This window comes from Nicotiana tabacum, chromosome 5, assembly GCF_000715075.1.
Source record: "Nicotiana tabacum cultivar K326 chromosome 5, ASM71507v2, whole genome shotgun sequence".
Lineage (NCBI taxonomy): Eukaryota > Viridiplantae > Streptophyta > Magnoliopsida > Solanales > Solanaceae > Nicotiana > Nicotiana tabacum.
This window is the reverse complement of record NC_134084.1, coordinates 87,404,312-87,421,769: the sequence shown is the minus strand read 5'-3', so window position 1 is coordinate 87,421,769 and position 17,458 is coordinate 87,404,312. Positions and strand designations below refer to the sequence as shown.

Sequence of the window (17,458 nt, the reverse complement as noted above, 5' to 3'; positions counted from 1 at the left end):
AAATGAAATAAGACAGTAAACTGAAAAAAATATCTAAATCCTCAAAGGAAACCAGCACTGATCAAAATTACTTAGAGTTACGTACGAAAAATACCGAGAGCTAACCCAGTACAGAGAAATAGAAGCACATAGGTTGTTGCGGCGCGCAACCCGATCCCACTGCACATCATAATCCTCCCTTATTCCACCATAATAATATCACAATCGTAAACAATAATTATATGTTGTGGCACGCACCCCAATTCCACTATATAACAAAATCAGTATCATATTTTACCCTTATTTCACCATATCAATCCACCCTTATTTCATTTGTTACGGCGTGCAACCTCATCCCACCATATCAATACAAATTCACCCTAATACCACCATATCAATCCACCCTTATTTCACCTATTGCAGCGTGCAACCCGATCCCACCATATCAGTACAAATATTCACCGAGTATAGTTTTAAATTCATAATTCAAATCACAAGACCCTCTACAATTGATGAATATAAAGCTCTATCAAAAAGGAAATCTTATACCAATTCGAAAATTCACATACGTAGTACTACACAACAAGGCAAGTCTAGTAACGACAATTAGAAGGTGCAAGTAATTCAACTAAGGCAAATAGCAACGAGTCATGAAAGCATGAAAAGGTCTAGTATGTTTAATAGGAGAAACAATGATTAACAAGTAGCAAATAAATCATGGAATGCATTTAGAACATATAATAGTTAAGGCAAGGAAGGAGATAATTAAGGAGAAGCGAAAATTATGGAAACAAGTAATTCGACGGCATAAGGCACACACGTGCAAGGGATAAGTATAAGTGATTATTTATGATAATCACTGAACGAAAATATTTCATATTTTATGAGGAGCATGACTCCTTACTTGAAGAGAACTCTATCCAAGATAAGGAACGAGTTAAAAGTTGAAGTTAACCCGAACTCTTCCACCAAGGAAGAGTAAAACATTATGCCTCTAGTTAATCCTTATTCTACTAGCTCTATAAATATAAGTTTGTTCTCTTTTACAGGCGATGCATACGTACTGAAGTAAAAGCAGGATTGAGAGCAAAATAGCAAGGCATTTTGTGAACAATTCCTGTGAGATTCAAGAATGTTATCCTGAAGCTACACAAACCAGATTGAAGAACCAGTTCCATAAAGAGTTCGATGTGTCTGTTTTTTATTCTAGTTCAAGTGTAGTAGGAGTTTTTGAGTTGTACCTTTCATCTTTTGTTAGAAGCATTTGTACTAGGTACCTGAGTTGTATCATTCAAGCTAGATCTAACTTGAAGTAGTCGCAACAGCCTGTGGCGTATTGCTACAAGGGTTAGAATTAATCCTTAGGTTTGCAAGAAGTTGTAAACTTGAGTTGTATTTTCAAGTTAGAGTTAACTTGAAGTAGTCGCAACAAACCGTGGCTTGTTGCTACAAGGGTTAGAGTTAATCCTTAGGTTTGCAAGAGTTTGTAAACATTGTTGTTTGGCTCAGAGTTATAGTAAAGTGTTTGAAAAAAATCCTACTGGGTAGTAGGTCGTGGTTTTTCACCTTTTGAGCCGTGTTCGCATAAAAATCCTTGTATTCTTACTTTTTGCATTTTTTTATTCCGCAATAATAGCGTAAGGAACACATAGAAGAATCAAGTCCTTCGATAATCCAATGCATGTAAAAATTGAGTACAACACAAATCACCCTCCTTCTTATGTGATATTAAAGTATAAAACAACAAGTGTGAACTGTTTGAAAGGCTTATTATTTTTTTTGTTTGAGATTGTTGTATTTTTTGGTGGAGATTGATGTAATTGTGTTGGATGTTTTGATTATTATTATTATTAGTTGGAGGTTCTTGTTGTTGGCAGCAAAATAGTACTGGACATGTAGCTATTTGTATTTATATTTTTGTTTGGCATGTGGTGTAGCTATAAAATAAGCATTGTGTGCTCTTTCGGTTAATTAATAAAAAGTTTGTAAATTTGTTAAATACTGAGAGAATTCAGCTGGTTATTTGGCAAAACAAAATGTTAAATACCGATCAAATTTGATTGGTTATTTGGCCAAAAATAGAAAATGTTAAATATCATAAATAGTCGGTTAATTGGCCAAAAAGATAAAATTCAAATAAATCGATTGAAATTGGTCGATTATCTTATTATATTCTAAAAATATATCGTTAGAAATTGACCGACTTCGACCGGTTATCTTATTATATTCATAAATTTTTACTTCACAAATCGACCGATTTCGATGGGTATTGTTATTTTAAACTAAAAAAAATATTAATATGAACCGATTGTTGGCGGTCGGTTTTTTAAATTTTACTTGGGTCATGTGACAAAAAGTAGACCAAAATTCTAATTTGCCAGACCGACTATTTTCAGTTGGTTCTTTGCAGACCTATCGATTACCAACCACCCTTTTTTGATCGGTTTTCCTTAGAAGCTGACCTTTAATAACCGGTTTTGGCCGTCGATTTTAGCCGTTTTAATTTTAATAGTGTATAATTTTTTATTTGCTTAGTGGATAAGGAAGAGAGAATATAGCTTGTTAAAAATTACCAAGAGAAGTTATCGGGCTGTAATCTAGTTGAACAGTTCAACACATTGTGAAAATTTCGAAATTTGGAATCATTCCACGAGCTGATAATGACATGAGTTAGAGCGACACTAACTTGTTTGGAGCAAAAGCTTAGTCATTCTTATTATTGTTATGAGTTGATGTTAAAAGTTTTATTCCAATAGCCTATTTTCAAGACCAGCAATGACCTTGAGATAGATGGTGATGCTAGGAATAGAAAGATTTATATTAGTCAAAACCAATCATTGTCCTAGACCCTAATTTCATAAGAAGTAATAATTAAAATATTACAATAAATAATAATAGTTACATCTCAGTTCCAAGTTAGTTGAGATTAACATATGTTGCACCAAGATGTGAATAAATATGCAATATTTTTAAATATTCTCCTCTGGCATAATTTCTGATAGTAGTAAGTAGTAATTATTATAAATAACTGAAATTCATCTTTATCCCTAAACTAATAATGCTACTTTTTTGTTAACAAAAACTCCTAGAAAAAGACAAACTAAAGAATGAAAAATACAAAAACCACCAAATCCTTCTCTTTGGCAATTGAATGCAAAGAGTAATTACCCAGGTTAAAAGGGCAGCCCGGTGCGCTAAGCTTTTACTATGCGCGGGGTCCGGAGAAGTGTGGCATGTTAAATCAGTAATTACCCAGGTTAAATCAGTAAATTTCAAAGCAGAAAAAGACATTTGAAAAGGTCAGTTCTCAGTTAGGAAAATGACAGTTAGAGAAGAGGGGAAAGGGAGCAAAAGAAGAGGGCCTTTTATTATTATTAATATTATTATTATGTTAAAAAGAGTTCCCACAAGTCACCACCAAAAGTACTTTAACATAATTGAAACATCAATTCTTTTTTCCTGAACCCTTTGTCTAAAGTTAGCTTTTCACTCTTCCATTTCATATTCCACAGCACATGGTGTGCTTCTCAAAGCATAAGTGAGGTCAGTATTTCACCTTGTTGGATATAAGAGACATGCATTAGGGGAGAAAATTAAACAACAATTATTATTCAAGAATCACTGGCAAGACTTGTTGTTTGATGTTTACCAAATTTTGCATGTCCATAAAACTGGTATGTCCCTTAAATTTTCTGCTAACTCAAAAGTTTTGAACTATCTATTATTTCCAAGAGTTCAAGAACACTTAGCTGTCATCATAAGAAATGTCCTTTTGTGAAAATGAACAATTCTGCTGATGTGAGAGAGTTTCTTGTTTTCATATTGTAGCTTTACACCTTTTTGTTTTATTGAATGGAATAGAAATGCATCTGAAATTCTGCTCTCCTCTTCAGAATACAGAAGGTGGAAGGTGTTTGATAAATCTATTTGTGTAAACTTATGAATTTCTAAATGGGAAAGAGAAGAAATTGGTTTACTTTTGTCAAGAGACTTTTCATTCCTGAGACAAAACCAACAGCTGATCAAAAGGTTTGAATTTCAAGATTCTGTAGCTTACTAGTGAGTTTTAATCTTTGGATTTCTAAACTTGGAAATTATGAAAAACATTTTCAGAAACCAAAGAAATGGAAATGTTTTTTTGGAAGGTGCAAGTTGAGGAAATGTATTGCTATAGAAGCACCTGAGAAAACATTAAATGAGGCAAAGGAAGAGCAGAGGAAACATGCTTTGGCTGTTGCTATAGCAACAGCAGCTGCTGCTGAGGCTGCTGTTGCTGCTGCTAATGCTGCTGCTGATGTTATCCGTCTAACGAATGCTCCAAATGAATTCAAAAGGAAACGTAAAGATGCTGCCATTAAAATCCAAAGTGCTTATCGCGGCCACCTGGTAAGCATCATCTCTAGTGTTTCTTGAAATTTTCCTTAGTCCATAGTCTATTTAGTGTTTTTGCACCTGCAATTCCATTATCAACTTGTTTTGGACTTCCATTTGACTGGTATTAGCTAGTAATTCATCACTAAACTTAGTAATCAGGATAGAAATTGCAGTCATTGCTATAAGCGTCTTGAAGATCTTCATACAACCATTTATCGATAAATTGATAAGACTAAAAAGTTTCCAAGATTAGTCAAATCTTTTGTTGAGAATTTAGGTAGTAAAAGACCAAAGAGCCATCTTTGGGGCTACTATGCATCTTTGTTCTTAGTAGAGTGTAAGGATATAGCAGGATTTGAACCTACGACCGTTATGTCAACAGCCAAATGCTCTACTAACTGAGTCATACACCCAAAAAAATATACGTAGTAGTTGCTAGGAAGCAGGCCCCTCTTCTTCTAGAGGAGCACGGCTTTGTATGAGACTCGTACTGCAAAGCAAGTGGAGAAAACCTAAGGTTTCACCCTGTCTTTTTTTTTTTCTTCCCTTTGGCTGGTAAGGTGGTCTATCACCTCGTTTGGGAAGAAAAGCTTTTTTGTCGTCGGAAAATCTCTCTTCACTTAATTAAACCCTTCCCTTATATAGCTAGGCACAATTTTTAAGTGGTCATTTGGTAAGAGGGATTAGGTGGAATAAGAGGTGGGATTAAATTTATACCTCCAACCAAACAACGTATAAATTTAATCCCACCTATTATCCCATCGTATCCCATCTTATGCCATCAAATGTGGTATTATTTTATACCATTTCTCAAGTGGTATAAAATAGTACCGGGATTATAATCCCGGTACTATTTTGTCCGCATACCAAACGACCCGTAAGAATATATTATGCTTGTTTTTGTAGCTACTTAGTTATTCTTTTCGTTTTCACTTATCAAAACTTCTCTGGCCTAATCTATAACCTTGTGGAATGTTGTGTAGGCAAGGAAAGCATTAAGTGCTCTAAAGGGACTGGTGAAGCTTCAAGCAGTGATTCGAGGTGAAATTGTGAGAAGAAGACTCATTGCCAGATTGAACTTCTTGTTGCCTCTTCAAAAGCCAAAGGCAAGAGTTTATCAAATTAGACTCCCTACCTTTGAGGATTATCACGACTACAGCGACAAGAAGCTCATTAATAGCCCAAACGAGAGCATGAAATCTAACGGATTAAAGGTAAGAAAAATCTTTCTACTTTTCTCTATGATTCAATGAAAGGGAAATCGATTTTGTTTGTCCAAAATGATAAAGTTTATTTAGTTTTTGCAGTTTGAATATTGTCATTCATCTGTTTTCATATTTGTTATATGGTTTTGGTCATTTGCAGCTTAAATGCAAGAGCCATAGGACTTGGGATTTCAACTTGGCTTCAGAACAAGACACTGAAGCCTTGTGGTCAAGAAGAGAAGAAGCCATTGCCAAAAGAGAGCATTTGATGAAATACTCGTTTTCACATCGGGTAACTTCACTTGCATTTGTATTCTCTCACTCCTTTGTTAATAAAATAAGATTTAACTTATATACGCTATAGCAGGTAGCCTGCTTCTTTTTCCACGTTACTAATCTCACTTTTTATAGACAGTTACTTGTACTTATCTTTTAGGTAACCTGACCGTCAGTGTATAGAAGTTACATATTTACAATATGTTGCTTCTTTTCAGGAGAGAAGAGATGATCAAACTTTAGAGGAATTATTAACCAGCAAGAAAAACCGAAGAAGCTGCAGGTTTGATCATCAGGTGGCAGAAATTGAGGCACCAAGAAAAGTAGAGTTATTTGATCAATTTACAGACTCAAATGTTCCTCTAGCTGACATGAACGGAATGATGCAACTTAAAGCGAGGAAAGTACATAGATCAGATTTCATAGAGGAACTACATTCTCCTTCTTCGCTCCCAAGAAGATCATTTTCTAATGTAAAACAAAAATCAAATGTTGATGTTAACTCTTTACCAAATTCTCCTATATTTCCTACTTACATGGCTTCTACGGAATCTGCAAAGGCAAAAACAAGGTCAATGAGCACGCCGAAGCAACATCTAAGGTTACACGAAACATATTCTTCAGGTCAACATTCTCCTTACAAGCTCAAGGTTTCCTCTTGGAATTCATTTAATGGTGAAATGAATGACAGTAACAGAAAGAGCACAACTTCTAGCAGATAGCTCTGAGTGTACAAGGTGTTTTACCAAGATTGAAGAAATACTTTTTTTTTCTAGATCTTATATTTGCTATCAAGCATATTCTAGATGAGTATTGCTGCCTCCTACTAACACAAGTACCGGGTAACTCTGTCCACCAAAGATGAGTGTCGTACATTATTGACCTGTTCTATTCAGTACCTCCAACAAAGGAAAGCAGAAACTCCTGAATTTGCACCATTACTTCTGGACTTGAAAACAATCAGAAAATGAAGCTACAATTGGAACTTGAAGCTGCTTGAGTAATCTATCCAGAGTTGATTGATGAAAGCAAGCGCACAATTTTTATTACTGGATTAACACTTGCAGAGACTTGCCACAATGTATATATAGTTCAATGTTTGTTATTCCTTGTTTTATTTATTTAATTTTTTGTCTGAGTTGAGTATGTTAGGCAGAAATTTTTTGATGTTGTTTGGTGGCCTTTTACCTGGAAACATTTCTAAGTTTGGTATTTGCTTAGGGGCTTAGTCTGTGTCTGCTATATTTACTTAGCTTAATTTCTTTTGGTTTCTTTCTTTAAACCAAAGATTACCTCTCTATTATTTCATGTAAAATTCTTTGAAGAATAAACTTAAACAATATTTAGGTCTAAGCTCTCCGATTACACCTGATTTTGGAAACTAAAGAAAATGGATTATACTAACCGAATGTAGACGAAAAAGCATTTTGGTATGTAAGATTACTGACAGATAAACAACCAAAATTGGCAAAAAAGGGTAGTTTGGTTGCCTGTTTGGTGAATATAGTCAGAAATGCTTCATAGTTTCAGGCCTCTTTAATCTTTTGATCTTCATCAAACAAACCAAAAATATAAGCCCCAAAATTTTCCTCTTGATGAAGGACAGTAGAAGTAGCTCCTCCTCTATGTTTTGAACTATAGATAAAACACAGTCCAGCAACAACTCTGGTGATCTCACATCTCGAAACCAAAAATAAAGGGATAATACATAAGATGCTCCCTGAACTTGTGTCGAAAAGTGAGTTTCCATCCCAACCTTTACGGGTGTCCTAATACCTCCCTATACTTGTCCAAAGTGAATTTAATACCACCTTATGAAGCATAATACCACTTTCATGGCCTGGGGTGTTCCACACGCGCATGCCACATCAACGCCATGACAGAAATGCAATAAATTAAATTTTTTTGACTTTTTTTCTGTTTTCTTTTTCATTCACATATTATTATTCTTCTTTTTTTCATACCAACCACCAAAACCTCCATTATCAATGGGTTCATGGCTTTGATTTCATTTGAATGAATTAATTTGTTGAGTCCAAAGAGAGAAAAAAAGACAAGAAAGAAATGAAATTTACTACACAAAATTTGTGACGCCATAGGTTGGTGATAAGGGGGTCAAGATCTAGTTGGGTTTGTTTGTTGAATCACCGGAAAATATAGAAGTTTGCCGGAGGAATTGAAGAAAGAAATGGGGAAGTTTGCCGGAGGAATCTAAAAGTTGAAGAAAAAGAAAGGGAAAAGAGCAAGAAAATTTGCTCTTAAAAATGAGCGGAGTGAAAATGGAGAAGAAAGAAATGGGGTTGAGATGGAGAAGAAAGAGGGGTTTGGGGGAGGGGGGTGGGGGGGTTGAAGATGAAGAGAAAAGGGAGGTGGGGGAGAGGGGAAGTCCAAAAATATGTTTTATTTTTTGCCAAAAAAATATTTTTTTTGCTTTAAATAAGACGCGCCACCACTTTATTTATTTTTTTTAATTTTTTGCCACATCAGCTTTTAGGGTGGAATTAAATTCTGTATGAACAAGTATAGGATGGAAAAACGACACCCGTAAAGGTTGGGATGGAAACTCACTTTTCGGCACAAGTTGAGGGAGCAACTTATGTATTTTCCCAAAATAAAATATATACTTGACCATAAGACAGAAAGAAGATTCACAAATATTGCATAGCATGGTTGCTGCAGATGCTCCACAGAGGAAATAAACGCTCAGTTGCTCCTTGCTCATTAACACAGCTTTCCTTCAGCAGGCTTTAGCAGGATACTGTTGCAGGACGAGGCAGCAAAATTTTTGGAGTTGATTAAAACCAGAAACTGACTATCTAATCAGTTGTTTTTACCATCTTGTTCACAAATAGCTGATCTCTTAAAGTATCGACTATCTTAGCTAAAACAGCACCATTGGCAGCTAGATACTCTTCAGCATCCTGTCTACTGTTTAAAACCTCTCCATCTATGAAGTAGCTCCCTCCCTCTTTCAGAATGACTTCATGTTCACAAGCCAATTCCAAAACCTCAGATTTTATGCAAAAGCCTCCCCCAAACTGTACCCTCAGTTCAGCTTCTGTTGCTGCAGGAGCTAGCTTATTTTTAACGACTTTGACACATACCCCAAGACCAGTAATCTGGAAAAAAGTTCAAGCCAAGTAAGTGACAAAGCAACATCACTTAAACTCATCTCTGACAAGTCCATTGGAAACAAAGGGTATTACAAAACAAAGACAAGCAGGTAAAGAGTTCTCTTTTTTTTAATTTTTTTTTCCCTGGGGTGAATGTAAGGATTAAGAACGGAGACATGACACCCAGAGAGATTCACACTATAGAGAAGGAGCAGAAGCTCTTTCTAGTTTTGCTAGAGGGAGTGAATAGTACAGTAATAGCAAGTGTACACGATCTAAGAAAAGTCATAAGTCAATGTTCTGGATCACAGATTGAGAGGTCTTCCAATCTGAAAATAATACACACTGTAAATGACTAATAGCTCATACTCGCGTCTATTTGATTAGCTTCTAGCCAATGAGCATCTCAAATATCCAAATGAAGTAGTTTCATATGTTCTCTTCAACAATTAACACACACACATGTCTGGGTCCGATGGCATAACTTAAATGATTTTAAGCTTTTTACCCTGATGACTTCAGTTGTTTATCTGATTAATTATGTTTTGTAAAAAAAAAAAATTAAACTGTCAGTAGGGACATAGCATTTTCTCCTTCTCATGCTCATAAGAAAGAGACGGAATGACAGATTCGGAATAATTCATATCATAATTGGGTTACTAAAATATATTTCTGAAGGCACGAACCAATGAGTCAAAAACATGCAATATTTACCTTATCCCTGTTCTTAAGCAATTGTTTTCTAATCGTTCTAAGTCGTACAGCAGCATAAAAAGGCAAAGCATTTCCACCACAAGTTACTTCCTCCATACGCCCTGAGCCTCGAGCTAATCCTTTGTTCGATCTTACCTAAATAGAGGTCAGATCAGTACGCCAGCTGTAACAGAAAACGGATAGCAAGATATAATGTGTTCTAGTAACCAGAACAAACCTGATTAACGAAAATAATTAGTGTGCTAGAGTTGCATAACGAAGAATGAATTTTACGTAGTGCTTGTGTCATTATCTTTGATTGTAAGCCTTTAGGAGAGTCACCTAGAGTAGCATCAAGCTCTAGTCGGGGAACAAGAGCTGCCACCTGTTAAAAGAAAAAAATTTAAAAATAAAACTAGAAATTTCAATTAGCAGCCTGAGTCTAGGGGATCAATAGGATGAAGTAACAGGTTGGGTAAATTATAGAAAATACAAGAATGAAAAAGGGAATTGTGGACATATACTGGGAAAATTGGAGCAAATAAATCAGCCTTGAATTATAAAGGGAAGCACTTACACTATCAACCACAATTACATCCACGGATCCACTTTTTGTCAGGGTATCAACAATACTCAGCAGATTCTCAGCAGAATCTGGCTGTGAAATAAGGAGATTTTCTACATTAACCCCTATTGCTTCAGCAAGAGAGGGGTTCATTCCATTTTCGACATCCAGGTATGCACAGTAACCTATCAGTACAAAGATAATAGGATGAGAGGAAACTAATTTGAAAATTGTTTGAGGAAGGAAAAACTGAAATGGTTGTAAAGATTTCACACTTACCATTCTGGATATCATTATCTCATGCTAAACATTGAAATGTTTCCTTTCAAAAGGTAAATCATCCTTATCGTTGAGAGTTAGAATCACTTTCTTATTTACTCTTCATTAGTTTCTTTTAAGTAATTAGGTTGGAAAGAATATGGATTGCACAATGTCCATGAGTACATCTGCAGATCAAACTGTTTAATATCACTACTGTCTAACGTCGTTTTTTAAATCCTTATGTGGTGCCCCTCGTTTCAAGCGGCATCACTTTTTGTGTCAAACTAGATCAAATAAGATCTAGTTGTTTTCTAATCAAAATTCAAGAAGAAGATCAGAACAAAAGTAGTCTTTTCTTGAGAGTTCTGCGACATATTCATTCTCAAAAAAAGAAAAAGAGTTCTGCGACATATAAAACTAAGAAGCACTCAATCCATTTGTTAGCCAATGAAGTAAGCTCATCTATATAAACACAAAAAATTTGCAGCCATGAGAACTATGCAAAAGAAAAAAGTAAGGATAGTACCCAACTGGAAAAGATAAAGTTTCCGTTCATTCTATCAGCGGATGCTATTTAAAAGAAAACAAAAGCATACAATATGTAAATAATAAGCTAGGAAAACATATTGTGAATAGTAAAAGGTCATTAAACTATTCACCTCCAAGCTTTTGAGCCTCTTTAATTACATGAAGGGCAAGTGTTGTCTTCCCAGATGCTTCTTGTCCATAAATTTCAACAATTCTTCCCTTTAGTAGAAAATTCAAATGAACAGCAAGTGTTAATACCCGCGATATCCTTGTTACAACAACAATATCAAAGTACTTTGATTTAGAGAAGCAACAAGCACTAAAATCATTATACAGATCACTACAAATTTAAAACACACAAAGAAGTACTTTGATCCAGAGAAGCAACACACGCTGAAATCATTATTTTATAACTAATAATCCCCGGAAACTACTATGTACTGGAAGAACCCTTCCCCAGAGGAAAAGGAACTATGGTTACAAATGGCACTAGCATCTTCCTATTGTTAAATGACATATATCCATTTGGTGAAGCCTCACAGCAGAAAAGAAGGAGAATGCTCTAGGCACATGACTATCCTCAGACAATTATGCCACTAAAAGCCAATAAAAAACCACTTCTAATTGGATGCTAGCCTTAAACAAGCCGGTTGAGAACAGTAGCTGATTTATAAATCCAATACGGTTATTTTCAAGATAAGTTAAGACAAATATAGACTATACTGTCCTAATCCTCTCCGCTCAAAAGAAACTAAAGTCTGGCAAAGGAAAATTGCAAACTGCTTCAAGAGATCAGACATTCATGGCCCTTTGCACATACAGGAAAACAGAAAATCAGCCATTACTTGTTTGAGATTAAAAAATTTAGAGAACAACACATCAGCACTACATGAAGACCCCATTTATGCAACCGGTATCGGAGACAAAATCCACATTTGGAAATAAACACATCTAATGTAATCACTTTATATAAAATCACCTTGGGTAGTCCTCCAATCCCAAGTGCTAGATCAAGCCTCAACGAGCCAGTAGGTACAACAGGTGCACGTCGTCTAGCACCAAAGAAGCGCTGCAAGGACAACATTGATTCTTTGCCAAAATCACCTACAAGCTGCGAGAGGGCCAAATGCAATGCAGTGGCTTTCTCTGATGTTTTGGTATCATCTTGGATATCATCAAATTCACCTTCTGAGATTCAACAAAAAACAAGGTTGGAGTTATTAAGAGACACCTGAATGCTCGAGGAGCATGATATACGATGAAGCCACAAAAAGATTCCATGCAGTTTAACACCAATAGGTAACTCCAACCTAAAACTGTACTTGGAGACAAGCAATTGGTTTGGCAGCATACAATAAAGCATTATCTTACATACATTTACTAGTTGAGAACATAATCTCGTCCTATTTCCTATTTGTCAATTTTTCTGCCAAATAATTGCTCTTTGATTTGTAAGTGAACCGATATTTTACCGCAATAAGTATTATGTTTCATACTAAATCGAAACATATATAGTAATACCACACAATTAGTAAATGCAAAACAAATTTTACCAAGCAGAGTTCTAAAAAAAAATTGACCAAGCAGACTTGTGGATACATGTGCTAGCTACATAGCTGAGAAGGAGTTGCCATGGTAAACAGCAATCAACTAAAAATCAACATGTTCAATATTCTTGGCGTAACAGAATAATTCTTCCTCCTAATCTCAATATATTAAGGATTGATGTCCACAACTAGACTCTTGTAATCATTGACTAATCAAGAAACAAGATGTTTAGAAAATTTTTAACTCTGTGTAACTCTACAACCCATATTATTCACTCTCTTTTCTCCCCTTTCCTAGTCAGTGTTATTCGGATCAGATAGAATAACACAAGAAAGCTTCACATGGGGATTAAGCGTACAAATGTTAAGAAGGGTCTCAAAGAGAAAACCTGCTATATAATTCTAACCTGGAAACATGGAACAGCAAAATTCAGCCATCGAAAAGTTTGAAAGACTAGATACAAATGGTATGTATAACACAAAAGCACCAGACAATTACAGAACTTGCAACCAAGCATTTTATAATATAATTTTCTAGTTGTTCCAAAGTCTTATAACATATCAAATTCATTTTTTGCGTACGGGAAGGATGAATCGCTCCCCAAAAGGAATTTATTGATTTTCTCCCAATTGGTTGGACAGTAGGTGCGATGATTTACTTCACCGGCGAGGTCTGTGGTTCAAGTCCGGGATGGCCAGATGCGCCAGGGAAAAGAATAGAAGAAGAATCCGATTACTTCATGCATGCTCCACTTGGCTCAGGGGATATAGCTCAGTTGGTAGAGCTCCGCTCCTGCAATTGGGTCGTTGCGATTACGGTTTGGATGTCTAATTGTCTAGGCGGTAATGATAATATCTTGTACCTGAATCGGTGGATCATTTTTCTAAATAATGAGGAAGAGGACTGAAACGTGCCACTGAAAGAGGTAACCCCCACCCCACCCCACCCCCCACCCAAAAAAAACGGTTTGAACTTTTTTATGTTAATTAAAAATGTTTTGAACTTTAGAATCATAAAAATAAAACTAAACAAGAAAAGATGGTTTTTATCACCTGCCCAAGATGCATCAGTGTTCAGCATCCTTGTCCAAGCAATTCCATTCTGATAAATAATTAACCCCCAAAAAAAGACACATAATAAGCAGAAAACTTATAACAAAAAGCAAAAATAAGACTGACAAGATAACAACTATACTTATAACTGAATTCTAAGTTCAAAGGAACAAATACCCATATTTTTAATTGTGTATATGTAAAGAGAGAATAAAATTACCTGGGGTTTGTAGGGAAAAATGGAAAGGCGGCGAATGGAGGAGGGAATGAAACGAAGAAATTGAAGTGAATGAGGCACCATGGTTTGTTCAGTAGAGCATTTCTGCCGCTTCTATTTTGGCGCTTTAGCAGCTGCAGTGCTCTTAAGTCCCGCCATGAATTCTACAAGGAGAGCATTTATATCTCTCTTCTTTTTCTCTTATTTTTCAGAACGAAAAAAGGGGCAATTTTTTTTTGAGAAAAATGACATAGATGATCCCGTATGTTTGGGATTAAAATTAAATTTAAAATAGTCCCTTAAGGGATCGTTTGGTACGGGTAATAGATAATTACTTTCGAAATTAAATTTGAGATATTAGAAGTAGGGCGGGTGGCGTACCTCACTGAGCTATCGATCGCGAAGCTATCGCCCGGTTCAACCAACCGTCCGTCCTGGTGCCTTTGCTACTGATTTGACCGCTTCTCATCGTTAATCCGGGTTCACCTTCATTTCATGTTTGGTTGAAATAAAATAACGGTATAATTAATCTCGGGATTAGTTATTCCAAAATTATAATGTTATTTTTATCCCTATGAGAGGGTGAGATAACTAATCTCGGATAATTAATCATGCGATAACTTATTTTCCAACCAAACAGTGCCTAACATCTTGTTTGATTCTTATTACATGTCATTTCATAATGTATCGTATTATATTGCATTGTATTGTTTGATGAATACAATGTTTGGATAGATTGTATCATTTGTCATCATTTCATGATGTGACACACCAAAAATATGAAAAATAAACTAGCAACATTACTAAGAAAAAATAAGATGCGAAGTAGAATTATTATATTAAAAAGTAGGATAAAAGATAAAATATGATTATTTAATAATAAGGAATGACAAGATGAGAGAAAATAGAAAGGAAACGACGCCACCACACCAAATTTGTTCATATACGGGTGCTCTAATCTCCAGTATATTATGCTAGAACTTTTCGTGTATTGGAGTTCCAGCATAATATGCCGGAAGTTCTAACATAGGTGCACCAATCTCCAGTCTATTATGCTGGAACTTTCCGTGTTGCAGCAAAATAATGGCTATTTTTCAATGACTTTGCAAATGCTGGCTATTTTTCAATTACTAGTCTGAAAACTGGCTAGCCCGTGATGTTTTCACAAGCAACTTTAATTGTTTAAGTTTTATCAAAAGTATTTTATTATCTTTGTTAAAATTCAATAAATTTTGACTTAAATTTAATAAAAAATCGTAAAAGAAAAGATTTAACCAAAAAAAACCAAATGTATCAAATAATAGCATCACCTAATAGACCAAAAATAGTTAAGAAATTTCTAAAATTGCAACTCCAGATGTAAGTTATAGTTAAATATTTTCTTTTTCATGATTTTCTTAAATCTAACAACCACATAAATTTAGCATGATTATGTAATGAATTGATAAAAAATAAATATTATTAATCAAAATGAAGTGATAAAAAAGATTTTCCCTACTCTTATTATGAGTCCGGAACCTAAATAATGTGTGTTTGGACTCAAAACACACAAATAAGTGTATTAAAAAAAACGACATTTCTATATATAGCGTGCAACAACAACACGCTATATATTAACGGTAACGTCTGCCGTTAAGTATAGCGTGTTGTTGTTATACGCTATATGTGTCAGACGATTTGACTTCTCATATAGCGTGTTCAAATTAAACGCTATATATAGCGTTTTCAAATCATACGCTATATATAGCGTTTAATTTGAACTCGTCTTCTTCCTCGACAGAACCCTCCCCCGTTTTTTTACAAACCCTCCCTTCTCCTTCTGGTCCCCCCGTCCCCAACTGCTCGACAATCTAAAAAAAAAAAATGTAGTCCCCTCCTGTCACACAAAAGGTCAGGAACGTAGGTCCTCCATCGTAGTAGAGCATTCTGGACTCGTGGTTTATCTCCTTCGTCTTCAAATTTTCACGCAATACACACACAACATCGAGGTATTTCAATTTATTTTATGTCCAAACTTGTATAATAATGTATATCACTGCCTATTGAATGTGTTTTCATGTCCTTTTGTGTTGTATTTGCAAAACTAGTATGTTATATTTATCCGGACTTAGATATTAGTGTAAAATTTAGATTTAATTTTTTATGTTAATATAAGTATTTAGATATTAGTATTACTATGTCATTATGTGTTTTTTATTTGCGAAACTAGTATTGTTGTAGCTATTTTTTTTAATGTTATCTGATTAAAATATATATGTTGTTTATATTTAATTTATTTATTAGCGTAGTAAAATGTAGAAACTTTTAGCATAGTAAACTGTATAGTATTTTAGCATAGAATCCTTGTAGTTTAAGTAATTTTAGAATGGTAGATGAAAATATATACTTTGTTAAAATTTAGAATTTAAAGTATAAAACAAACACACACAAAATAATTGAAAAATTAAATTTGACATACATAAATATTCACGATAGTTTGGTGCTACCGGGCCTTAACTATCGAGCCTGGAACCCAATTGTTACATATACTTTGTACAATTAAATCTCTAAAAAAATTTAGAATTTAAATTATAAAATAAATACACAAAAAATTATTAAAAAATTAAAATTGACACATATAAATATTCATGAAAATTTGGTGCTACTGGGCCTAAAATATCGAGCCTGGACCCAAATTGTTACATATACTTTGTACAATTTAATAATTAAAAATAGAATTTAAATTATAAAACAAACACACACAAAATTATCAAAAAATTAAATTTGACACACATAAATATTCATGTAAATTTGGTGCTACTGGACCTAAAATATCGAGCCTGGACCCAAATTGTTACATATACTTTGTACAATTAAATCTCTAAAAAAATATAGAATTTAAATTATAAAACAAACACACACAAAATTATAAAAAAATTAAAATTGACACACATAAATATTCACGAAAATTTGGTGCTACTGGGCCTAAAATATCGAGCATGGACCCAAATTGTTACATATACTTTGTACAATTTAATAATTAACATACAATTAATGTTGTTTAATTTACAGTTGACGACATGGACGCGCCTATACGTCTCAGCCCTTACTCTCGTGAGCTATTAGTGCTTCAGGGCGATCATAGGCCCGCCCATATATGGGATGGAGAGTTACTTTCCCAGGCTCTCTGCGCTAGGAGAGTGGATGACCTGTGAGATTTTCTTCATGACAGAGTTCTCCACGAGCGTGTAGTCCATCGCCTCCAGGCCACGGGATTCTATAGGATTATTGAGATAGCCCGATTACACCCAAACCAACTTGTTGAAAGCACTTGATGGCATGTGAGCAAGGCATGTGGTAGATGGGTCATTTTCCACAAGAGCATAACCTTCTAGATTCATTTATAGTATGTACATTATTACCTCGATTTTGATGGATAGCGGTGCGAGCTTCAAAAAACATTTCTTTCGTTATCATACTGCAAAAATGAATGCCAATGCGCTCGCCATCTATATTTCTCAAATCTTTTTATAGGCACTGGCATAAATTCAACACCCTTTTCCATCAATGATGTTGCAGTTGCAGACCTTTCAACAAATCTCTCTGCCATCTGCTTGAACAACAACCGCACCATGGCTGTGACAGGCAATCCTTTTGCAGACTTCAAT

The 17,458-nt window shown here is 34.9% G+C and overlaps 2 protein-coding genes across 5 annotated transcripts; one reads left to right on the top strand and one right to left on the bottom strand.

Moving 5' to 3' along the window:
• Positions 1 to 3,397: 3,397 nt before the first annotated feature.
• On the top strand, positions 3,398 to 6,937 carry LOC107798484 (protein IQ-DOMAIN 12). 2 transcript variants are annotated; one of them, XM_075253777.1, is made up of 6 exons: positions 3,398 to 3,522; positions 3,873 to 4,008; positions 4,093 to 4,365; positions 5,337 to 5,567; positions 5,719 to 5,850; positions 6,053 to 6,937. In XM_075253777.1, the coding sequence occupies exons 2-6, from the start codon at positions 3,931 to 3,933 to the stop codon at positions 6,554 to 6,556; spliced, it is 1,218 nt and encodes a 405-aa protein (XP_075109878.1). In that variant the 5' UTR covers positions 3,398 to 3,522; positions 3,873 to 3,930; the 3' UTR covers positions 6,557 to 6,937. The 2 variants fall into 2 exon arrangements, with proteins under 2 accessions (XP_075109878.1, XP_016476973.1); XM_016621487.2 differs by having other exon boundaries at positions 3,481 to 3,653.
• Positions 6,938 to 7,327: 390 nt separating this feature from the next.
• Positions 7,328 to 14,031, bottom strand: LOC107798485 (DNA repair protein recA homolog 2, mitochondrial). Of its 3 annotated transcripts, XR_012709631.1 has the most exons (9): positions 13,815 to 14,031; positions 13,595 to 13,643; positions 11,974 to 12,182; positions 11,126 to 11,213; positions 10,218 to 10,390; positions 9,879 to 10,025; positions 9,662 to 9,796; positions 8,523 to 8,953; positions 7,328 to 7,554 (listed from the first exon to the last, which is right to left on the bottom strand). XR_012709631.1 is itself a non-coding variant. In XM_016621488.2 (8 exons), the coding sequence occupies exons 1-8, from the start codon at positions 13,893 to 13,895 to the stop codon at positions 8,651 to 8,653; spliced, it is 1,185 nt and encodes a 394-aa protein (XP_016476974.1). In that variant the 5' UTR covers positions 13,896 to 14,031; the 3' UTR covers positions 8,388 to 8,650. The 3 variants fall into 3 exon arrangements, 2 of the variants coding, with proteins under 2 accessions (XP_016476974.1, XP_016476975.1); XM_016621488.2 differs by lacking the exon at positions 7,328 to 7,554 and having other exon boundaries at positions 8,388 to 8,953; XM_016621489.2 differs by lacking the exons at positions 7,328 to 7,554; positions 13,815 to 14,031 and adding an exon at positions 13,201 to 13,334 and having other exon boundaries at positions 8,388 to 8,953.
• Positions 14,032 to 17,458: the final 3,427 nt, after the last annotated feature.